This window comes from Paralichthys olivaceus, chromosome 4, assembly GCF_024713975.1.
Source record: "Paralichthys olivaceus isolate ysfri-2021 chromosome 4, ASM2471397v2, whole genome shotgun sequence".
Classification (NCBI taxonomy): domain Eukaryota; kingdom Metazoa; phylum Chordata; class Actinopteri; order Pleuronectiformes; family Paralichthyidae; genus Paralichthys; species Paralichthys olivaceus.
In genome coordinates, this window is record NC_091096.1 from 11,342,521 (window position 1) to 11,367,890 (window position 25,370).

The 25,370-nt window shown below is 39.3% G+C and overlaps 1 protein-coding gene across 2 annotated transcripts; it reads left to right on the forward strand.

The window, feature by feature from the left end:
- Positions 1–1,356: 1,356 nt before the first annotated feature.
- Positions 1,357–25,115, forward strand: LOC109638039 (pikachurin). Of its 2 annotated transcripts, XM_069523673.1 has the most exons (25): positions 1,357–1,946; positions 6,816–6,925; positions 8,136–8,222; positions 8,710–8,736; positions 8,920–9,037; positions 9,146–9,281; positions 11,726–11,892; positions 15,353–15,465; positions 15,616–15,863; positions 16,669–16,856; positions 16,950–17,050; positions 17,137–17,237; positions 17,380–17,524; positions 17,835–18,024; positions 18,421–18,546; positions 19,005–19,248; positions 19,344–19,455; positions 19,948–20,064; positions 20,155–20,335; positions 20,678–20,701; positions 20,889–20,967; positions 21,137–21,280; positions 21,857–21,940; positions 23,005–23,108; positions 23,217–25,115. In XM_069523673.1, exons 1-25 carry the CDS (start codon positions 1,841–1,843, stop codon positions 23,366–23,368), a joined length of 3,204 nt encoding a protein of 1,067 aa, XP_069379774.1. In that variant the 5' UTR covers positions 1,357–1,840; the 3' UTR covers positions 23,369–25,115. The 2 variants fall into 2 exon arrangements, with proteins under 2 accessions (XP_069379774.1, XP_069379775.1); XM_069523674.1 differs by lacking the exon at positions 20,678–20,701.
- The last annotated feature ends 255 nt before the right edge of the window (positions 25,116–25,370 follow it).

The following is a 25,370-nucleotide window of genomic DNA, read 5'->3' on the forward strand; positions in this document are numbered from 1 at the left end:
AGGCAATTGCCTGAGGCCTCAAGCTGAGAAGGGGCCCCGGAGGACGGCTGATGGTGTTAGTCCACAGCAATGACCATTTTGGGATATGTACAGGAAACTGTTGCGACGCCATGGTTGGAGGACCCCTAACAAGGCCCCCTACCACTTGGCTTCTGGCAAAAAGTTGATATCTTGCGCATTTGGGGCCAGAGTCTGGCACAGTAGCATATAAGTGATGGAGCCTTGGTAGCGAGGTCCCACCGATACAAGCGCTCGGCCAATCAGGAGTCAGTCTCAGTCGTCAGTCATGATGTGTCAACCATATTATTTTACAACATCAAATAATTCAGATCGAACTTAGTGGGAAAATGAACACTTGAACACCAGTGTGATCAGAACTACTTAAAATTAGCGTCTTTGTGAAAAAAAATGATTTGACTCATATTTTTACTTTTTAGTTTGGCTCATGTCCCACCCACAAGTAGGTGGGATTTATGAGCCATACTGCTGCCATTCATGAGGTGGAGATTGAGACACTTTTGCTTCACTGTTTGGGAGCCATTATGTCGTCCATCTTTATCTACAGTCTATGATTTTGCATTTAAAATGTAATAGTTTACTTTTAGTTATGTCTGTGCACAATATGAGCCTTGTTTATAATTTTGATTAAGAATATAAATCAAATCAAATCAAATCAAATCAAATCAAATGTATTTATATAGCACGGTATCACAACAAACAGTTGTCTCAGGGTGCTGCACAAAAGTCCAAGATCTTAAGGAACACAAAATCCAACTTGTTCCACACTGAGCAAGCATGAGCAACAGCGGGGAGGAAAAACTATAATAAATAATTTGTTTGGTTTTATGTAGCCCCCCCAGGTTTCTTTTACCCAGAGCTCCCACAAAGTCCCTTGAAGCGTGTCTGCTTGATAGCCCTTACTCTCTCTCAAACTCAAGCATAAAAGCACATTTTAAGTTTACACACACACACACACACACACACACACACACACACACACACACACAGACACACACAGACACACACAGACATACACATACACCCCTCCCCTTATTAAAAATGTACTTCAGGTTACCCCCACACTGAATAATCAGCCAGGCACTTATTAATGAGTTCACAGCAGCTTGGCCAACATGGATTAATGGATTCATTGTTTTGCCCCTTTGGTCATTGTTGTGCCCACAAACAGTCAATCACACACACACACACACACGCACACACACGCACACACACACAAACGCGCGCACACACACACAATATCAACATGGAGTGTCTGTTGCTCGAGCAGCTCCACTGCTCCTGCGTCAATACATGCTCTCCATCTGTGTCCAGTGCCAGGATTAGACGCTCATTATCCTCTTAGCTCTAAATGGCCCCACGTTCCTGCACTTCGCTGTCCACCTCAGCTGCTGTCTAAGACGCGGACCGGAGCGTGACACGAAAGCGAGATTCGTGCGTAAAAGATGATGGTGCCCACCATTCAGTTGCGTTAGTCGTTGCGCATTACGCGCGGATCGTCGGGACAGCCCCTCACCGTCGTGTGTCAGCGCGGGGAACTGTGTCTGTGTGTCCGTGCGTGAACGTGTCCAACCCACTGATCTTTTGCAGACCGTAATCTCATCAGTGTCACACCGTAGCTGCCCTTTCCTCTCGGGCAGTTCTCCGCCCTGTGGTTGGTGTTTGCAGCCAAATATTTGGAAGAAAGACCGGCTTTTTTTTTTTTAAAGAGAGAACTTTTGGTTAACAGCAAAGGATCAGTTCCATTGACAGTTACAGGCGCGTTTGAATGTGTTGTAAAATGAACATTTGACCGTTGTTAAACTTTCGATCTGAAGAAGACATGGAATCTACATGTAAAGAAAGGAACCTTCTTTACTTACTTCTCTTTGCAATATGCACAGCCAGCGTTTGCCTTTGTGCTAGAAGATCAAATGTTCGGAGATCTGGTAAGTTGATTAACTAAAGCCAGATAATAGAAGGTATAATAATAATCTATATTGTAACTTTGTGGATGGAGCATATTTTCCATGTGTGCATCTTTTATTATGTTAATGCAGTATTCGGCTTGTTTCAAAATTTCACATTTGAATTATTAGATGAAACATAACATTCACAATGAAACTTCATCATTATTTGTGACTTTTACCAACTTCTTGAGTTATTGAACTTTAGTTTATAACAATTCAGGTTGTTTGGTTAATTGTTAATTTTCTGTAATGAAACACATTGTGCATCATGTTACTTTGTCCATTTCCACCTCAATGATGAGCATCATTACACTGCATTTTGACCATAGTAAGCTAACAGCATTTATTTATCTGGCAGGTTTGAGTAGGACTCAGGTGACAAGGACATTATTGATACTTTGTGACATGTAAAAATAGCTTTTATTTCCTTATTTATTTTTTGCAAATTTCTTAAGAAATTTTAGAACCTTCAATCCAACAGTACTCCCATCTTCAAACTTTCCAACATGCTCATTTTGACAGAAAATCCTTGTTCATTTCCACAGTGTCTTACTTTCTCTAGCCCTCTGCATCCTTCCCTGTGTCTATATCTCTTTGTTATCCTTTTGATCACTTCTTTGTCTCCCCAGTTTCTTTCCCTCCTTTCTTTCTTTACTCTCTCTCTGTCTGTCTGATATATTTCTTCCTCCCTCACTCTTTTTGGAACTACAGGCAATTCACAAGCCGACTATTACGCCTGGCTGTCAGCGCAGAAAACTCACTGCAGTCGAGACTGCCACACCGAGCACGGCTGTAGTTCTGTCTCCATGACTGCCAGTGACATTTGTGATTGTGTTTATTTTTTTTTATTGTTTGTTTTGAGGTCTCAGCCTCATTCTGAGGGAGGAGGGGAATGTAAACAGGGTTTGACATATCAATGAATCAGATAACACAACTGGTAGGAGAAGGTTTAAATGGAAGATGCTTTCACTTTTTCAGGATTTTAGAAACTTTTGAAATGGCAGTCATTTATTTATCAAAGGATTTTGCTTCATTTTTACACTTCAATGTTTGTGTTATTCCCAAAGCCGTGCTGCAGAAGAGCACAACAGCGCGCTTCTTTGTGCTCATTCATTTCTGGATGACTCAGACCTGGAAAGAGCAGCACTTCTTGATGAAGGAGATTTAGAATCAGACAGATATGAAAACGTGGCCTCTTCACAAACAAGAGAAGTGTTGGCATAAATGTGACAGAAGCAATGAAATCTTAATACCAACCAGTATAATAAAAAAAAGGTTTATATTTACACAGCCAATAAGTTATGATGAATTACAGTATGGCAAAGATTGTTTTTTGTATTTTGGAATTGTGTTTAGTTCATCAAGGGACCACACTGACAAGTTTAAGTGGAAATGCAAAATGTCCCAATTCTTTAATTTATTTGAACGATAAATTAAAAGAAATGAACAAGTCACATACAGATATTGGTATTAGTCTCAAATATCAAGTATTAGATGAGTTATTATTTGGACAGTGCTTCCACCTTAGATTTCTTACATTTAGATTTTGATATATTACAGAACTGTAGATGTTGCCATCTCTGCACCACATTACCTTATGTTGTAAAGACGCCACATGTTTGTTCCACTTAGAAAAGGCCTAAGATGTAACATATGAGAAGCTTCTGTGTTCTCCTTCTGATTTATGCTTCATCTGAATTGTGCTTTTTCAAGGCATTATGGCCTTGTTGGTCTCACTGAACAGTGATCATTAGAGTCCAGTGACATTATTTGCAACTAAAGTTGACATACAAATGTCAGGACCTCAAATCCTGATTGTGGGGAGACCTGTTGATGTATTGATTAGTCTTTGTTCTGACCCTCACCTATGTGCATAGAGGGTGGTGAATATCACTAGATTCTGCCTCTGGAAACAAGGCAGTCTGACATGACAAAAGCAGCCCCCTTCTCCTGCCAACAGTCTTTATATGTTATCAAACAGTCAATCATATAAATCAAATTAGTACATATTTTAATAGGGTCACAAAATCAGGTGGTGACCTCAGGGCTTACCGTAGTCGTGCATATCGCTGCTGAGACCATTTGGTGAAAGCAACCCATGTTCTCTTCGTACTTGACCTGGCGGCTTGCTGTCCCTCGACACTGCTCCTACACGCCAAAGTGAAAGAGACATTTGAGGTGGGGGAAGTGGAAACACAACGCATCACAATGCCAACACATCATATTGGTGTGACAAGCACTCTAAATTTAGATGTGCACAACTGTTACATATGTAGACGTCCAAACTTCCTCCCCTTGTACAAAAGCCAAAATGCTGCCATCTAACACTTTCGGCACAATTGTGATCGTAGAGTAGAGCCACGGTATCAAGGTCAAGACAATACAATTGTGAGTCAGTCTCAGATTTCAATCGTGATATTTCACCCTGTCACCCCACATCATTAATTAAAATCAAACGCACGGAGAAAAACACTTAAAGATACATCAGTGAGTTCAGAGTGTTTCTGAATGGCATCTTACCAGCTGGAGTGAAGGTGGTGTCATCCCAACCTTCACAATTCATATTTTGTCCTGTCCTTCGGAAATTCAAAACAAACTAATTCTATATTTTATTTTTATTACAGAAAAGTGTTCAAACACCAACTTCAGGCTAGTGCCAATCAAACGCAGCAGTTAGCTCAAGAACAGCTTCATTAGCCACAGCAAGAGGCTCCCACAGAATCAATACCCAATCTCTTACCGACCTCCCATAATCCACCAGGTCCAGGGGTTTAAGCTGTTAAGCTTATCAGGATTCGTATTGATTACAGATAACAATTTAACTCCAGGCTTTTGACTATTAAAATGTGTACCCACACATATCTTGCACTACTGTAAGCTGCTGTATGTTGATGGCCATAGAAAATGATTTGAGAAAGCCCCCCTCTCCTTCTATCCGCCATAATTCTGTGAGTTCTGCTGCTCTCCCGTACGCTCGCTGGGCCACTCCCCTGGGGAGACATGGACGATCAGGGAATTCAGCTGACATATTGAATTATCTGCTCCGATGGAAGAACAGGGAGAAGGGCACGAGACAGGAGGAGGGATGTCAACAGGAGAGGAGTCAGGAGGACGGCACAGGAGCAAGGCCGGCTTATTGAAGTCGAGAGTCACAGGAAATAAAGAGGAGAGAAATAAAAAAAAGAAAGTGGTAGTGCAGGAGCTACATGACATTTCAGATCTCTGATTTCTGCTCTGCTCTATGTAGTTTTGTGTGATCTCCGTGTCAGTGTAAACTAGAGATGTCCTTTTGTCACTTAGAAGGAACTCATCACCAATATTTGGCCTTTGAACTTAACACCAACTTAGTGCAAATCTCTGATAGATATAACTATTAACATCAAATTAAATTGCAGATAACTACAGATATTTTATGTCATAAAAAAATCTAATCTGAAATCTCATATTAAGTAAATATATAAATGAATGTAACACAATAATCAGCTTCTGATATAATTTTGAGAAGCTTTTGTAATGGGCTGAATGTAGCAATCATCCACGTGTCCCTATTGTGACACATGACTATGAGCTCTGAGTGGTCTTGTGTGCTCGTGTTTCTCCATTAAAGCCTGGTAATGCATATATCAGCAGCACCGATGATGTTATTTCTCTTTCTTGCTTCCATAAGAGCCTCCTGAAGGATTTTCGGGCCAAGGCTCAGCGCTGGAATACAATCTCCTCAAGTGCCACAGAATCTGCCCGGTTTTGATAACTCACACCATGAAAATAATGACATCTGAAGTCAGAGTTAGTTGATATTATAATCCATCGCATCAAGCTACAGGTTATGTCATCTCGAGTGGTTTCTTGTGGTTCGCCCCTTCAGAAAGAGGGTTATGTTCAAAATATCGTGGGTTATTTTTGCCAGATTCTTCAACAGACAGGTATTTCTTTTGTTAAAGTTTTTATTTTACCTTTATTATAGCTGCAATAACACTTTTCTGGACACTGGATAATAACTGGAATCAAAAAATCAACATAGCATCAGTGTGGAGCATGTTAGTTAAACAGCTGTGGATAAACAATAGCATTCAACAAGGGTGGCACACGGCAATAACATAATTTACCCATCATTATCTATTATATTTAATAATATACATAAAACCCATGTGATTAATTTGAGCAAGTTTGTGGTAGTACCCATGTTCATCAAATATAAATCTATAAATACATTCTTAAAATACTAGTTGTCAATACTAAAGCATACAAACATTTAGTACTTCCATGCAACAGCAGTCTCAGCACAGATTGTGGAGTCTTTATCAAGCGATGAGAGTAGAGGTGACCAACACAATGGAGGATTTGATGTCGAAGCAAAACCAAAAGAATCTATTTGGCAACATTTCAGCTTTAAGCAGAATACCAAAAGGGAAAATTGATAAAAATGAATCCACAAATATGTCAGGTGAAGTTACATCAGGAAGTAACACTTCTCCATCTCTTTATATAGTATATCTCTATACTGAAGCTTCCCTTCATTTAACTGAAGTCATGTTTCTGGCCACCTGGTGAATGTGAGTCCAATATTTCCCCTAACTTTAGTTTTGGTCTCCTCCACCAGGTCCTGAGGGAAATACGTGACAGGCTTAGCAGCTAAATCCTACGCTCCATGCAGAGCTTATTTTGTAGAAAAGAGCTGACTTCTGTAATTTTGCCTGTTTCAATACAAACTAAAGCCAATACATCAAATTAAAAGTTTAAAATAGCTGCATTATTACTATTATACTTGCATGTTTCCTCTTGTTTATCCCTTTTTTCCTTCCTTGTTTTCTTGTTTCCTGACAATGTCTTTCTGTTTGTATGAATCAGATCGTCTGAGTCCTCCATTAGACATCCAGCTGGAGACAATCAACTGCACAGCCTTCAGTGTACGATGGAAGATGCCCCGGCGACACGTCAGCACCATCACTGGATACAAGGTATTCTCACAAGTTGTGATTTAACATGAATTAATGATTCAGTGAAAACTATGAGCATCTGAGACTGAACAATCATCACTCACGACCTATAACCTTTAATATAACATTAATGCCAGTGAACAAAATGGTTTTTGGTGGACAGTTTCAGAGGTGTAACCCACAATTTAATTTCAACATTAAAAGTATAGTATGGTATATATCATATAGCCATTTCAGTTTGAAGGCTTCCTTGAAAGGTCTCGTATAAAAATTCTGAGATTTTTTTCTCCCAGAAATATTTAAAGAAAGCACGTCAGAACAAAAAAATAGTAGCCGGCTTCTCCCAACATGTTGCTAATAAGACCTTTCTTTCATAAAAAGCTTTCTAACCAGGCAAACCATTTCTCACGTATGTCACAAATGAAGTTTCTGAAGGGATGTTCATTTTCCTCTGCGAGCCCATATTTGTTCTGCTTTTAAAGTGCTCTCCAAACTCACTGTCCAGGAAGTAGACCTTGAGGGCTAGATTGGCATTTTGAAACTTCTGGTGTTTTGATGTAACCTTTTCATGGCCAAATTTGGGCTTTTTCCGAGGCAACATAGTCTGGAAATATGTGGTCTCAAACCGTTGGGGAGCATTGGAGGTTGTGTTTCGCTCTAGGCGAGCTGCAATTACGTATGAGTACAAATATACTGAGACAGTATTTGTTTTATTCTGTTGAGACATTAGGACATAAAATGTAATGTTATAACATTTGATTTATTTATACCCAGAAATATAACCCAGTTTCTTCCTTCCCTCCATCGTCCCCTCCAGTTTGTTTTGAGTCAACCATTAACAAAGTGTGGATCAGTATGACTATGTGTGGGTTTTATGTGTTGTTTGTGTGTGTGGTGCTTTTGACCATATGTCTACACTAAGAGGATTAGTCAGTTACCTAGCTTCCCCACGACTCACAGATAAATGTGCGTTCATTTAGCCAGTCACTCATTAAAAAAAAAAGTTTCCTCACAGTATTTCCTCCTGATGAAGCCATGTTTACATTTACACATACATGACTGAAGGAAAGGAGAAGGTTCCTTCTTCCAACGAACCAACGAAACAGATTTAACAGTTAGGAATACATATCAAACCCAACACTGCTAAAATAATTTGACTGGAACGAAAAGGACTGGATACTTTAAAAAAATGTGTAAATAAGTGTTTGTATGTGTGAATGTTTTTTTTTAGGTCTTCTACACTGAGATAAGGAATGGACATCCATCGGGTTCAGCATCTTTGATGGAGGTGCCTCTCAGCTTGGACATGCTTACCACTGTGAGTGAATATAGAAGCTTTTAACTGTACTTTTCTCTGTATGACACATCAACAGTGAACTTGCTTTGAAATTTAAGAAAACTCACAAAAAGCCTCCAACATCCAGTTTTGACAGTGAGGGAAATTTCAGCTGTGATAGTCAACAAAACCTTTGCAGTGCTGATTTATCAGAACCTCAGTAGCAACATTACCTTGAAAAATATTTAGACGATAAGGTTGGCAATATTCTAATTGTTTCTTATTGGCAACAAATCCAATGAAAAGACCAAAACCAACAGTGATGTTATAACTAGATTTGCGTGTGTATCCAAAGCCTGATGCGTTTTATTCCTCGCTTCCACAGATCCCTGTTGTCCAAAAAGTATTGACTACACAAATCATACTGTTGCTTTGGTTGACATGTTGTCTCTTTATGATGAAAATACTCACTGTAGTTTATTTTTTATTTATTTATGGACACCTCTTTTTTTCCTTTTTTTAATTAAAGGGCCAATTTGATGGACAAGCCAGTTTTGTAAGTAGCATTTAAACACTTTTGTAAATTTGACCCTGTCAATGTTTATATACACATTTGGATAGATTGGACATACTGTACCTTCCAGTTCTAGTAAGTCTGTATTCCTTGATTTGTTCTTGCTTGTTTTACCTCATCTATCTGAATCTCTACTCCCATTCCTCCATATAAACGGTCTTCTAGGACGTGGACATCGGTAACCTGAAGGTGAACGCTAAGTACAGAGTCAGTGTTGGAGCGTACGGCTGGGCAGGAGAGGGTAGACCCAGCATGCCCAGAGACATCAGCACCGCCTCACATGGTAAGAATATGGGAGTAGTAGGAATCTATTATACAACTGTTGCTATTATTACTACCACAGATTTATTAATAACTTGTCAATTAATTTCATTTATCTCACTCCTGTTAGAAATGTGCATGCGCCCATCTCCCCCTACTCAGCCTGTTGTCATGGCTGTATCTGACACGGAGCTGGCGTTGTCATGGCAGCAAGGAGAAAGCGAAGGAAGCGCACCTGTCCTTCACTTCCTGGTGGCTTACATCAGGTCAGTCAAAACTTATTGATCAACCTTCAGAAAAACAAATTGATGAAGCCTCATCAAACTCATCAGCACCGTGTTTGTGTCGGTGCACAGACACACACACTCACAGGGACAATAACATGCAAAAGATCAAACCATTTGAAAGATGAAGTGCTCACATAACGGAGGAAAACGCCAGAGTGAGAAGTTGTGTTCCATTGATCGGTCTGCACGGAAAAGTAAAAGCTGGTTTCACCTGCTTCCTTTTCATCCTTTTAATTGGTAAGCTTTTTAAAAGAGAACAATTTGAAAGCTTTTCCTCTCAACACTGGTCTAATGATAACCATGATAACAACACAGATCCATTATCAAGAGTTTTAGATGTAATGGTACGGCCATTGAAATAATAGTATCTCAAAGCAGTAGTTGAGTGTTAGATAAGAAGATCATTACCTCCTAAAGGCCTGTAAGGTAAATGTGCAGCTGGAACCAGCAGCAGGCAGAAGCAGCTGGTTCAGACTGAAGGAAACAAAATCCACCTACCAGCACCTTAGAAGCTCAGTAATTAAAACTTCAGCTCTCATTATTTGAGTCTGTACGCAGAGTGAAATATAAAAAATAGAACCGGTGTAAGAATGGCCAAAACAATATTAAGATAAATATTTTTTTCAAATAAGTCGATACTGATAATTAGCACGATAACTGTCGCATTATAAATTAAGTGCTTTTCCAAAATGATGAACTATCTTTTCAGATGTAGAATATGAATCAGGTCTTTTAACCATTAACTACACAATAATGGTTTGAATTTAATAGGAACTGTGGAGTTCAACAGGAGAAGCATATATTCTATATAGATATAATTGCTAGTGGATGTTTTACTTTTTATTTTTGAGCACAACACAGCTTTATTGACAAAATATAAACAAACCACCTATAAAGCATCACACCAAGACATCATGAACTTTGAATTCCATTTCTTTCTAAACTTGATTCTGCTTCTATCTGAGTTGTTCTATATATACTGCACATTTAGTCTATAACTAAACAGACTCTCTGCACCCCCCATTGTTACATTTCAGCAATACACAATCCACTGCTCTCTTTTCCAGTGAATTACGTGAGGTCTTTGCTGGACTGTCCAGTGTAACCATATGTGTTCTGACATGAGGGTCAGTTGGGACATAAGACAGAAAGAACACCAGCCTCTGTCTCGTCATGTCCAGCCTCAAATACATCAACAACTCACACACACACACACACACAAACAAACACACAATTCTCCAATGTTTCAACAAGTCCTCTGGCTACAACGTTGAGGAAGTTGAGGTCAGAAATGATTGGCCCAGGGTCATCTAATGATTTGATAAAATTGGCAGACTGAATTTTAAAATGCTGCCGCAATTCTTTTTTTAATGAAAAAAAAAGATATAATTAATAATAATATAAAAGAAAACAAGCATTAAAAACAAAGTACTACCGCCTTCATGGTTTAAAGTTAACACCCTGTGACTGAGGAAGGAGAGAGAGAAAGAGGCAGAGGGACACTGTCACTTACTATGATGGAGCAGACATGAATCAGTGTCTGTTTTTGCTTGTGGGGGCATTTTCCACACAAAAGAGCCATCTCATCGGCAAATCTTTCTCCTCTCACATCAAAAGAGGTCTTGCTGAAGAGAGACATTGAGCGGTGACGAAGACGACTCTATTCAGCAGATAGCTGTAGCTGCAGGCGCCCAGATTCAGTACACAAACACAGCAGCTGGAGATTGAAGCCACAGAAATAAAGAACAAGTTCAGGAGTTCATCATTTTTATTTTTTGCTTGACACATTTTGCAAAATGCTTTCAGGCTTAAAGGGCCTTAAAAAATAGTAACACAGAGCAAAAAAAAACGTATCAATTAATTGCTTGTTTTGTTTGAAGTTATCAGTTTTTTTTCGCTTTGAATTATTCAGAGCTACAACTTTGAGTAATTGTTTCCTTTGCAATCATTTCTCTGCACATGTTCAGGTCCATGGAACAGCAGGAGGAACAAAACATCCATCCTTCACAAAAACATCTCATCATTCTCAGTACAATTACTTTGAAGAGGTTTTTTTCTTGTGATTTTAGGGGGAATAATCATCTAAAAGCCACCAATGATTTGTTAAATGTGGAAAACAGAATGTAAAACATAGAAACTTTGGCTATCAGTTCCATTTTGGTCTTGTTTGTACTTTAATTACAACATGCTAATATCTGTATAGCTGACACAAAACAACAAGAAAACAAACATTTCTCTTAAAAAAGAAAACTCATTTCAAAACTTCAACAGAAGCATCATTGAATGAACTTGAAGTTATTAAATGCCTAAAATTCAGATGATTGAATTTTAGACCTTTAACCCTTGTAAGACTCCACAGAAACATGTATAATGATCCATTTGATTATGTTTTTGTGTTTTAATGCATGTCCTCTTCTCCTCAGGCCAGAAATGGACACGGAGTGGACATATATTCGTGAGCCCATTGAGACTAACTCGATGGTTTTGAAGGGGTTAATACCGGAGACGGAGTACCAGTTTGTTGTCAGGGCAGTCAACGTGCATGGACTTAGCCCACCCAGCAACATCAACAACCCTGTGCGCACTCTAGGTAAGAAAATATTTTGTTTTGTGATGAAAGCTTTGTCCCAGGCACCTCGTCAGTCTGGTTTCCATCACATCTGAAAAACTACGTTTACTTTCAACAATACACCCACTCAGATCTAAACAGAGCAGCATTACAAAAATATCCAGCATGAAATCACAATAAAACATTTACCATGTTCAACCACGATGTATAAACCTGAGTGTTACTGTGGAAACAGTCACTTACTTTTTCCACCAGCATGAAGAACAAAGTTTCTCTCAGTTAGAGCGGAGGCTGCAGCCGCAACGAAGCATCGCAGACCCAAACTATTACAAGTATCACCAGCAGATTTGATCTTTTTGATTGCCTCTTTGGATCATATTATTTCCCTTAAATTTTTTCACTTTTTAACTTGTATTTTACATTGTAACTGTGTTTTAAAAAGTGCTATTAAAATAACATGTATATTATTATTATATTATTTATGCACGTTTTTTTGTACCTACCTAATTGAACACATGAGGCTAATTATTTTTAGTTTGGAAATGAAGCATATTTTTGCTATTATAAAGGTGTCATGACAAAGCAAAGCAAGGCAACTTTATCTTAATAGCACCTTTCAAACATGGCAATTAGAGTGTTTAACAGAGGAACAGAAGTGTCTTTGCAAGGTTCACAAAACCTCTTCAAATCATAGTGCGGAGATGATGTTGACATCCAAGTGAAACACAAAGGAACATGAATAAGACAAGTACTACAGGGTTCTAACACATAAAAACTGTGCACAGTTGCACAGTTTGTCTCTCTCAGTGTTCGGTTGAATGTAGGACAGCACCTGTTAGTGTTTCGGTGGGTTTTTCTGGCTGTTGCTCTGGATTGACGGAAATATAGAGCAACAGAGTCATTTACTTTATTATTTTGTTGTAGTCAGCTGCTGCTTGTGTGTGGGGGAGGGGAACAGTCAGGACTGATTGATATTAAAACACAAGCACACACACACACACAGGTGTGTATTACACATACACAGACACAAAAACATGCAGTATTAGCAATGTCATAATGGATTGATGGCCATGATATTCAATCAGTGTACATACAGATTTGTGTGTGTGTGTGTGTGTTGTGTACTCATTTTCATCATCGCTTTGGGACCTTTTCCTGCACAAACACTGACCTTGTCAGGACCAGTAGACCTCATGGGGACCAAAGCCTGGACCCAATGAGGCATCATTTGTGTGTGTATGATTGTTTTGCTTTAGGAGTGTGACAGTATATGATTATTTTAAGTTAACCGGCATTTTAGAGAAACATATTCAGGCCACACTGCTTCACACGCTACATTACCTGATATCAAACTGTTCTGATCGAGACAGAAGCTCAGCTACAAAGTCGGACAGGGGAGAGGTGATATGAAAGAAGCTGATAATAATGTCAATGAAAGTTACATGAAACAAGATAAATCAAGCGAGTCAGAGACCCACAGAGACAGACGGACAGGAACGAAGAGATAGAGGAGCGTGGTTTCTCAGCAGGGGATAAAAGCGGGTTACGTTCGAGTCTCATCAGACAGGATTAAGGACAGGAAGCCAGACCCCTTCTCTGCCCATCAACACCCCTAATGAATGTGCACACACACACACATGCACACACTTCTTGCATGCAGGCACACAATGCATCGCTTCTTGAGTGAACAGCGGGGGTGGGTGTTGAGTGACTGACATAATTTTTTGTGTGTGTGTGTTTTTTGTGTGTGTGTGTGTCTTCATAGAGGTAAGAAACAGTGTGGTATGGATTGAGGGGGATTGTTACACAACAGTAGATTAGTTTGCGGGGGGGGGGGGATTCTTTTCTTCTTTTTAGGTGACCCCCACCTCCCTGGATGCTAGCTCTTTGTGCTCAGGATTTAATGTTATTAGGCAGCACAAATTAGCACTTTAAATCTTGGCATCAATTTAAGCTTAAAGGTCAAATTTCCATGAGATATTTGATGAAAGAAATGTGCAAAGGTAGATATCACTTTACATCATTACATGAGGAATGATACTGTAGAATTAAGATAGATAAGGAGGTGGAGTTGTAAGGAGACAGAAGGGAGGAGATGCTGTTATGTAAGATAAGATTAAGCGTCCTGAGGATAAGGTGAATGGTGCAGAGAGGCGTTACATTGAACATGCACATTGTTTTGTGTAGAATTTTTAAACATCTTAAACTTATAATACATCATTATATCAATGTGAAATTGATGCAAAATATACAAAACGTGCATTTTACATATATAAGACATTATGCATACACTTAATGTATAAACACACATTTAGGTAAGGAGGAATATGGGTTACGGAAAGTAGCTGAATTAGAATATAGCCAAATGATTAGTTATGAAAAAACATTTTTACAGAGTAAACAAAGCAGAGAATATGCATTTCTGTTTACATTTGGCACGAATATATATACATTTTTTAATTACATTTTTTTATTCATAATAATTTATATAAAGTTTACAAAATATCACGTTTTTGGTTAGCAGTTGGTTTCACTGTCTGGCTTTGTCTTTATACACAATGAGCTTCCTATGGCGGAGTTCTGTACCGAGGAGACACCTTTCAGTACGTGGTGCAGCAGCCTTGGTTCACAGGTAGACTCACAGGCCTTCATCACAGCAGATGTTGACTATTCTCACTGTAGCACATGCCTGGGTGTTCCTCGTAACACTAACCAGGGCTCTTTGGTATTATCTGCACTGGCATGTCAAAATGTCTTCTGTGAAAAAGACCTATTGAGGAACTGTGTCATTATTGTCTTATGTATCATCATCATTATCACAAGGCATGGTCACATTTGCCACTCCATCATCATTCGTTATAAGAAAACATTTACCCAAGAGTCGGCCATTGTTCGTCAACACTCACTTCAGTGAATCAGTCATTATTTCTTGTCGTTTAGGCCAAATGATGAAGGCAAAAGTCCAAACCTGGACCATCAATGGTCTCGAAGTATTTGTGTGAAATCAAAGATGTCTTTACCAGTGAGGATCAGTGTTTGCCTGCCAGTTGCCACTTACAGATAATTCTGTGAAAAAGGCAAGGAATTGAAAATTAGGGCATATTTAATGAAGTGCTTGGCTTTGACAGAGCAACCAGACATGACTAAATTCAATAACATTTTCTTTGTATAGTGCTAAATCACAACAACAGTTAATGACATCTGTTAAGGTTGTGTTGAGCTCTGCAGATATTTTCCTTCCCTAAAAAACTGAATTCACTCTATATCCATATCCATGCTACCAAAACAATATGAAGTAAAGTTGGACTTTACTGTACGTTTGCACTGTCACTCCCTCAGCTTCTGGTTTTCTAATGGTGTCGTTTTATGACCTACATTAACTGTTTTTAACTCATGACCTGTATTTGACCATCCAATCATTTCAATATCACCACTTGTGCACTTTCAAATATGTAATAACCGCCACTGTCATTCTTAACAGGTGCATCAGACGTTGGCAGTGGTGATTATGGCCGGTACATCACAGATTCTGGGAACAAAGATGACGATGGCTTTGACGTAGATGACTCTGATTATGACATCTTTATTGAGGAGGTGAGTCTTTACGTGAGAGGGTGGGATGGTAATAATTGAAAGTTTATTTTGGCTCTCAAAGACGTCATATAAGCTACTGACCATACACACTGACACTCATAATACAAAAAGTACTCCCCTTTTTATCTTTGCCTTTCACCCCCCCCCCAGTTAAAGACATTCCCAGATAATGATGCAGACAACAGGAAATCCCAGCTCCGCTCACGCTCTGGTCCGCCATCTGGTCGGAACGTTGTTTACCGTATGAACACCATCGCTCCTCCCAACATTACTGCCCCACCAGTTTCCACCACTGCTGCGCCAATTCTCCCAGACTTCACAGATCTGATCTTCTACACCACCTCAGAGCCCAGTACCACCCTCGACACCACAACCACTGCCCCACTGACCACCACCAGGTAAGATGTATCCCAAAAGTCTCTGGCTTTACTTTTGTAAGCTTTACTGTACTGGTGATGTACTGTTGGTAAGACATCAGTAACTGGAGAAGGTGATGCCTTTTATGGGCAAATTGAACATTAACTGTGTTTGCAGATGAAGAGAAAAAAAACATGTTTATCAAGAAGTTATTTTTATCTGAACAAAGTCACGTCTAGAATCACGGCTAGATTGTAGACTCTCCTGGCTTTCTACAAAAGCCACAATTTATTTTCCATGCTCTTTCACTTAATTATTTGATAAAGATGGTGATTTTGGCAGTGAAATATCACATATATTAAGCCGTCAGTCTGCCTGACTATAATGTACATCATGTCATTTACTGGGGCAAATAGAAGCTTGCCTAATTTGCCATTTCCCATTTGGGTGAATATGTCGCTTTTTGCTACTTTTTTCCTTCCTGAGGAAGAAAGGGTATAAAAGGACAATTTAAAAATAGCTAATTTCATCCTTATATGAACCTGGTGATGGAACTGCAATAAATACATGGAAAGTGTTTTGAACTTAGCAACTGAGATTGAACAGAAAGGTCTTGTCTGCACTACTGAGAATATTTTTCTGGACAGATAATTTTACTCAGTTTAATAAAAAAAAAAACTCCACGTCCACATGAGGTTCATTTAAAAAAATCTGCTCCTTGCAAGGCGTTTTTCATAATCTCGGTTTAAGTGACTAAAAACAAATGCATCATCATGTTTGTTTTGTTTAGTAAAATATCTGCATTATCTTTATCTTCATCTTCCTTCTTGTTTGAATCCACGTAAGCATCACGTTGCCGCCCACCACCACCACACCAACCATGTCCCCCTGGAAGGGTGACGTGCCTCGTGTGTACGACCTGACCTGTGATGACACCGTGTGCCCCCCCGACAGCTTCTGTCTCAGTGATTTTGACAGCGGAGGTTCTCGCTGCCACTGTAACCTCGGACGAAGAGGAGACTATTGCTCTGAGGGTGAGAGAATTTCGGTTGAGTTATTTTTTTTTGCACCTATTTGCATCAGCTCATGAATATATTATGATTGTATCTTTTGTTCCTCTTCTTCAGTGGTGTCAGTGAACTTTCCCAGGTTCCATGGCTTCTCTCACATGACCTTTGAACCCTTAAAAAACTCTTACCAGACGTTTCAGATCACTTTGGAGTTCAAGGTAAGATAATGTGCTGTTTTTACACAATTATTTTCAACTTGACAATGGTGAAAATGTATTTGAAACAGCGTGTGTGTGTGGTGCAGGCAGACTCGGAGGATGGCTTGCTGCTGTACTGTGGAGAGAACGAACAGGGCCGAGGAGACTTTACCTCTTTGTCCCTGGTACGAGGCAAGCTGCACTACAGGTGAGGAGGACAGTGACTCACATCTTTAGATTCTCCAAGGAAAGAAACACTTCAGTGTAATGTGAGCTGTTACATAAATGGACTGCATTTAGATTGCATCTAACCACAAGGGCTTGATAACCTTTGATTTCTGTGTCTACAGGTTTAACTGTGGCACCGGAGCTGCTCAGATAGTCAGTGAGAGTCGAATTGTTCTTGGTCAGTGGCACACGGTCACTGTCTTCAGAGACGGCATGAGTGGCTGGCTTCGTATGGACAACGACACCCCAATATCTGGACGCTCACAGGTAACAACACATACAGAAAATATACTATCATATGTTTCATGTTTGGTTAGTTTTCGGGGATAGAGGCTGTGGTAGATGATGGAAAGAGTATATTGTAATAAGTTCACCATTAAATTGATCATATAAGTGAGCTAAAAAAATACTGATATTTCTATGCATTTTGTATATCTTTATATTTTGGTCTAGAGATGATTACCAAGGAACCAATATTAATGAGCGTCTTCAGGGATTAGACAGCCTTGAAAGTCCAAGTACTAAAGACTGTGTGTCCAGTACTAAAGGGTGTTGTGTGTTTCCTTTGCTTTTTCAGGGCCAGTACACGAAGATCACTTTCCGCTCGCCACTGTATTTGGGAGGAGCACCGAGTGCTTATTGGCTGGTCAGGGCGACGGGGACAAATCGCGGCTTTGTCGGCTGCATTCAGAGTCTGAGTATCAACAACAAGGCCACAGACATCAGGCCGTGGCCTCTGGGTAGAGCTCTGAGTGGAGCTGATATAGGTGAGAAAACAGTATGTGTGTGAGTGTTAATTGTCTTTGGCGGCTGCCAGTGGTGTTCTTATCCATATTACTGAAAGTGTGCTGGTTCTCTTGTTTTGGTTTTTGTGTTCAGTTGGGTAGTTTTATATTAGTTTTAAAGGCCCATTGAAACCACCATATATACTGTATATATATCAAGGTCCTGTCAATGCACGTGATCAGCCAATTAAAAGACGATCTTAGCTCTCTGTTAGGATGTCTCACCTCATTTTACAGCATCAAATAACTTATTAAAATCTGACATTGTCATTTTGGGGGATCTATCATGTTGTCCATCTTTATATAAAGTCATTGGTATAGATATAAATGCTATGTCTGACCCTAATTACCTCCTATGTTCTCACTGCTCTGCACCAGCTGAGTGCAGCGACAGCGTGTGTGACCTGGTCAGCTGCGCTAACGGCGGCATCTGCTTCGCAAACCGCGCTGACGGCTACATCTGCCTGTGTCCGCTCGGCTTCAGGGGAGCACTTTGTGAAGAGAGTGAGTCAACTCCGGTTTCCCTTTTTGTCAAACCTACGCATAGAACAGACATTTGGCTTGTTTGCCAGGATTGTAGCTCTTTAAATGCAGTAAGTGACATCCCTGCGGTTGGATCCTACCCGGTGGCTGTCATAAACTGTCACACAGATCTTTTAAGGTAATTGCTGAACAGTTTAATGCAATATTAAGAAAATTGGTTGAGATGAGGATTATTATTTGTTCTATCGAGGCACTGAGGGACTTAAATGTCAGACCAGCTTTCAGAAAATATAACCTTCCACTTCCTTTCCCTTCTCCCCATGTGTTCTCTTCCATTTTCTTCTGCTCTCATCAAATTCTCCTCCTCTTCACTCTTCATCTTTTTAATACAAAATGTCTTTTTTTAACCCCATGGCTAAAATCCCTCTTCTTACCCCCTCGGCTGTTGTTTTCTTTTGTCCTCTTTTCAAACTCCTCAGGTTTCTCTCTGTCCTCACCACTCTTCAATGAGACTGTGTTTTCGTACGTTGTCATCCCCTGGCCTCAATCCTCTCAGAGTTATCTGTCCTTCATGGAGTTCGAGATGACGTTTCGACCATCAATGCCTGACGGGGTGCTGCTGTACAGTGATGACGCAGGCAGCGGAGACTTCCTGGCTATAAACATGGTGGACAGATACATAGAGTTCCGATTTGACTGCGGCTCTGGAGGAGCAGTCATAAGGTGCTGGACAGATCTCCTGCTTTTCTTGTGTGTTTTATGTTCCTATTCTATGAGTTGTAGATGTTTTAAACTGAATGTGATGATCTGTGCTACAGGAGTGAGGAGCAGATCAGTCTGGACACATGGCATGAGCTGAGGGTGTCTCGTACAGCAAAAAGTGGTATCCTTCAGGTGGACAGCCAGAGGCCAAGGGAAGGAATTGCTGAGGTACCTTGTCTCCATAACTCTTGCACAAAGCTGGTTTGTGTAATCTTTCACCACAAGAGGGCAGAAATGTTACAATAACCTCTGCAATGGAGGACTCACACACTATTATTTGCAGATGGCAGTTTACAAACACTTATAGCAGAAGAAAAGCAATATGACTGTACCACTGAAGTCACCCTCTGAATGTGTAATCTTTAATTGTCATGTAGCCCTGGTTTGGCCCTCCACCTCCAGAGAAAAATATCAGGCTGATTCAATTTCAAAAACATTTCATTTTCATGACATACAAAGGTAAAAATCAACCTCTGTTATATGTGATTTGTTTTTTCCAGCATCTTTTACAAGTTTTAAAGTGCCGACTGGAAATTATATAAATGTATTTAATTGGCAAAACCTCACCAGAATTGCACAAATATTCACTAGTATAATGATTTATATGGCATAACTAGATTATTTATGAACGGTTGTGATAATTAATCTTTCTCCCTTCAGGGAGCTTTTACTCAGATCAACTGCAGCTCCCCTCTCTATATTGGAGGAGTACCAGAATATGATAAAACCAAGAGGACGGCAGGTGTAATCAAGCCCTTCTCTGGAATTATTCAGAAGGTAGTGTTATATATAATCCATATACAGAGCACTCTTTTTGAATATTTACACCATATTTACATCTCACTTCATTTAAATTTTCCTCTCTAGTTGATACTGAATGACCGCACCATCCCAATAACAACTGCTACTGCTGGTGGTGTTAACGTAGCCAATTCTGCACACCCCTGTGTGGAAAGTCCCTGTGCCAACAGTGGAACCTGCAGACCAAAGTGGGATGGATATGAGTGTGACTGTCCATTAGGGTACGATGGCAGGCACTGCCAGAAAGGTCAGTTGCACAAGGCAACACAATTGTTTCTATATTAATTTTTATGCAGGTTATTTAATCAATAATCATTTATAGATCAGCACATCCCAAAGGTTGATGGGACTGTATTCCCATCAACCTTTGAGAACAGCAATATTCAAATCAGGTTATTCATAACAGTGAGAGTCACCATGTGCTTTTAAAGAGTAGGAATAGATAATCTATTTTTAGCATTTCTTTCTTTTGTACACACATATATATTTATATACAGTATATGTGTGTATGTATATATATATGCATTGGACATCGTAATCCCTTAAACCTATTTATGCCTTCTGTGTTTTTTATGCTTTCACTGAGCAGAGTGTGGGAATTACTGTTTGAACAGTAAGTTTTCTTGAATTAATAAAAAAAAAGAATAAGTAAACAACAGAAACTATGTGTATTTCCCTCTGTATTCATTGATACAATGGCTCATGTTGTTTCTTAGCTGTAGCCAGTAGATGATAACATAACATGATGATGCTGCCACCTTGTGATGGTATGAAGTTAATGCAGTGTTTTCTCTGTACAGCTGTGACTGAAGCCATTGAGATCCCACAGTTCATTGGGCGGAGTTACCTGACTTATGATAACAGAGATATCGTTAAAAGGTCAGTTTAATGAATAAAACTGACAAACCTGTGTCTTTTTAAACATAAACTTTCTATTACTACACACTAATGATGAGTAATGTTTATTATAGCCACATAATAGGTGTTCATGCTGTAATCTTACTTACTCGCTTGTATTTGTTCACATATGAAACTTATCTTCTTTCAGGGTCTCAGGATCCAGGACCAACCTTTTCATTCGTTTTAAGAGCACAGTCCAGGACGGCCTGTTGATGTGGCGAGGAGACAGTCCAATGAGACCCAACAGTGATTTCCTGTCTATGGGGCTTCAGGACGGAGCTCTAATCTTCAGGTATTTGTTTAAGAACTACTCATAATTAGTAGTACAGAAGAGTTTTTGAGCTGAGCATAAGAGAAAAATAAAATAATATATATATATATTTTTTTCCATTTTGAGAATAAAGTCCAATAAGGCAAAACATTTTAATTTTAATTCAGTGAGTCTGGTAACGTCACGGTTAAGTATACAGGAATTTATTCTACGTTTTATATTATTAATGTATTACAGCTATCATTGAATAATTCAGCTTCAGTCTCAAAATAGTATGTCAACCTTTTTCTTAACATTTTGACTTCTTTCTTGAGATGCAAAACTTAAAAATCGTCCCCTGATTTACTTCTCTGTTACACTTGACATTTTAACTGCAATCTTGAAATGAATAGTGAATCAAAAAGCTGGAGCGAAAGGGGCAGATCAAGCAAAAGAAAAGTTTAATCAAAAGGAGCGTTGATGAAGTGCGACGCTGATCCCACCAAAGTGGAGAGGGGAAGTCTGAGTCGTTAAAACCTGTTGAAGAACTAGGACTCATCTACAAAGCATCATACAGTCCATTGTAACTTGCTAAACTCTTTGTATATGATGTTACAGTTATAACCTGGGCAGTGGTGCTGCTAACATCTTTGTCAACGGGACCTTTAGCGATGGGAAGTGGCACCGAGTCAAAGCTGTGAGGTAAGCTCAAAAAAATGTATGAAGAAATCCCATCAACTGTATCTCTGTTGTTGTGATCACAACACAGACACTAGAACTACACCAATTGAGTTCCTTGTCCACTTGGGGGCAGTAGCCTCGAAAAAACCATACATCAAGCTCAGATTTATCCATTATTGCAGATGGGTCTGAACGGTCTGAATCATAGACTGGATATATAAAGGTCTGAATGCCTTCTGCTATTCAGACAGATTTCTGTCCTGAGGCAGCAACCATTTATCTCTAACTGGACACGTTTGATATGATGAATGACAGAGTACACAGATAAAACAATTCTGGCAACATGTATGATGCCTCATTCTGATGTGGAGACATCTGTTGAATTTGCAGTCACAACAGTATTAAACAAACTGGAAGGTAAATTTAAACTGTGATTAGACCATGTGTTGATATGCTATGTCACATGTTTTGCTGCTCTGGTTGTAGGTCCATCCAATTGCTTCAAGGCATTTCTGGTCTCTGACTGTTGATAGCGCCCCTGGGAAATCAAAAATGTGGGGGTTACCGCACCCTTTAGCAAACTGGTCTGACGATGCCACAATACTTATTATATTATGATGTTATAGATTGATATGGACATTTATACGTCAAACACATAGAGCAATATTAGCAATTTTTGTAACAATTAGAAGAAGCAAAAAAAGAAATATTACAATGGAAACAGAGTTGAAGGATGTTAAAATTCTCTGCAGAGCTGAGGGAAACTGAGTTAAGCGATAATTACTTGTGCTTTCGTCCCAATGACGAACCCCTTGCACCTTCCAGATAGTAATTTGATCAGTAATTTGATCTGCACTAATCCATAAAAGTATTGATTTGTGTGGCTTTGAAGGAAAGATTATTTCGTAGTCTTCTTCAGAGACATGTTTATAGTCTATCCACGTGGAAATTGGAAAAACCCAAGGACAATTTTAATACCTTTAATTACTTGGTGAAAGCAGAAAAGGTTAGCGGTGTAAAAAGACTATGAACTGTTTCTCAGGTTTACAAATGGGTGTCATCATCACCATTACTTCTCTCCTCAGGGACGGCCAGTCAGGGAAACTGACGGTCGATGATTATGGAGCAAAGACAGGGAGGTCACCTGGCAAGATGAGACAACTCAACATCAACGGACCCTTATACATTGGTGGGTGAAGCTCAAGATATTATACGTATGTTGCACAATGTTTTCACGTCTGCTTTTCTCTGTTCTCTTCATTCTAATGTGTGTTTTCTCTGTGTTCTCCTTCTGAAGGTGGCATGAAAGAGATAGCTCTGCACACAAACAGACAGTACATTGGCGGCTTGGTGGGCTGCGTGTCCCACTTCACACTCTCCACTGATTATCACTTAGCACTGGTGGAAGATGCTGCAGACGGCAAGAACATCAATACCTGCACTAACTAGAAAATAGCTCAGACAGACAAAAAGTCCCTCTTCAGCATCACCTCATCGATCAGCTGATTTGTCGTCTTCAAACTGACTGCCAGCACCAAACGAGTGAAAACAATATCATTTTTTGGATAAACTCCCTAAAAAAACTCAAAGTGGAAAAACAGCGATGCTACTGCTGTGTGCAAAGTTTCCAAACTGAAGTTTTGCTTTAGCATTAACAACTTGATGAATTGCTCTGAAAACCAGTTTCGACACATGACAGCAAAAAAAACAACCAGAGGATATTACAAAGCACAAGTACTCTGTGAAAGGAGAACAAATTCTTAGTGATGTGGGTAATGTGGATCTTTGAAAAACCTTTTGAAGGACATTTTTCATGGGATGATTCCAACACGTACCTTTTTTTTTCACTGTAAATCCTTATTTGATTGCTGGAAGAACCAAGAGATCCGAGGGATCAAGAGTCATCACAAGTTTTCCATGAACCTGACCTAGAGCAGCTAGCAGAGATAAACTGCTTTGTAGAGGATTTTGGTTTTGGCCCTAGAGGATTTCTGTTGTTTTTGTTGTGGCATTTGTGTTCTTGTTCGTGATGTATTATCAGTCTGTAGACTACCATTTTCTAAAGTCTTGATTGATGTCAGGTTTTTAAAAGTTGTTAGTTTTGGAGGGGGGGGGGGGGGTATCAGCTGCACAACAGTTGTTTCTTTTTACTTTCTTTTAGTTTATGTGCTTCTTTTTTTGGAACTCTCAGATGCTAGTCACATGAAAGTCTGGTGTTGACACGGTGAAGCAGCCAAAATCCTGGAGAAAATGTGCGTGACACAAGTCTGCTGCTGGTATTTGATGCAAAACTGCAGCACTGTGGATACCAGACTCCGAGCTTTGTATCTCTTGTTTGACCAGTTCAATCCTTCAGTGCAAGATTGTCTGTTAATTGCTTTCCCATGCCTAAGGTTTATCTTTTAAAAGGGTCTGTCTGCACATGATCCATCCATACATGAAGTATTTATAGTCGAAAATTGAGCATCACACATTTAGTTTCACTTGTTTAAAGATTGAATTCATCATTAATTCTATTATAAGTCAACCTTTCTTATATTGATTTACAACGTAACGTTATGTGAAGACAGACAAAAGACTTTTTATGGCCTGAATCATTTTAAACAAACGTGTAAAGTCTGAAAAGAGGTGAATTCAATGAAAAGCACCATGTTACTGGAGTGTGAATGAACATGATATGCACTGAGTGATCCACCACAGGGTGATTGGCTGTATCACATCTTGACTGTATGTATGTGATGAGACAGTATCTAGAATAGGAACATGTTGATGTTACATCTGTGTTGTCAGCACATGTTTTCAGAAGTTCCATTTAAAGCTTTAAGTTTAGGTTCATGATTGTTGCCAACTTTGTAGTTAGTGAAGCCAGATGATCCAGATTTGTGCAAAGAACTGACCTGGGAGCAGCTAAATCAGGACGAACGAACAGGAGCACCAAAAATATACATCAAGCCTTAAAATCCCATGAAAATTTGAAATCAGCTATCTAGGTGCCATCATTTGTTATTTACAGCCACTTACCATTGCAAGATGATGAAATAGATGAAGCAAGTTAAATAATGTTAAGCTGGTTTTGCAAAAATCAATCAATGTAAACTATTTTTAATGGTTAAACGGTTACAGTAACCTGTCAACATCGAGACTCTGCATATAAACCAAATTAACCAAACAGTCTGACAATTACATTTTTTTACCTGACTAATCGTCCTCTTTATTTTCAGGAAAAGGGCTGAATTCAAATGGCTCAGTTTATAATACATGATAAAATATATGACACACATGAGGTGAAGTCATGAGAATTAAGCTTCATAAGAAAATAAGCATCTCTTAAGAGAGGGTTTATGAGCTATACACAAAGATGCAGATCAGTCATATGGTCGTTTTAGTCACTGACCTATAACACTATCACTGACATTTTTCTTTAGTGAGTAATAAAATAACTTTTTATGAC

Bases quoted from the DNA above. Each gene is read 5' to 3' on its own strand.
- LOC109638039 (XM_069523673.1), top strand. From the start codon at position 1,841: ATGGAATCTACATGTAAAGAAAGGAACCTTCTTTACTTACTTCTCTTT. The intron at 15,466-15,615 runs GTGAGTCTTTAC...CCCCCCCCCCAG, and splicing joins ATGACATCTTTATTGAGGAG to TTAAAGACATTCCCAGATAA. The intron at 15,864-16,668 runs GTAAGATGTATC...AATCCACGTAAG, and splicing joins GCCCCACTGACCACCACCAG to CATCACGTTGCCGCCCACCA.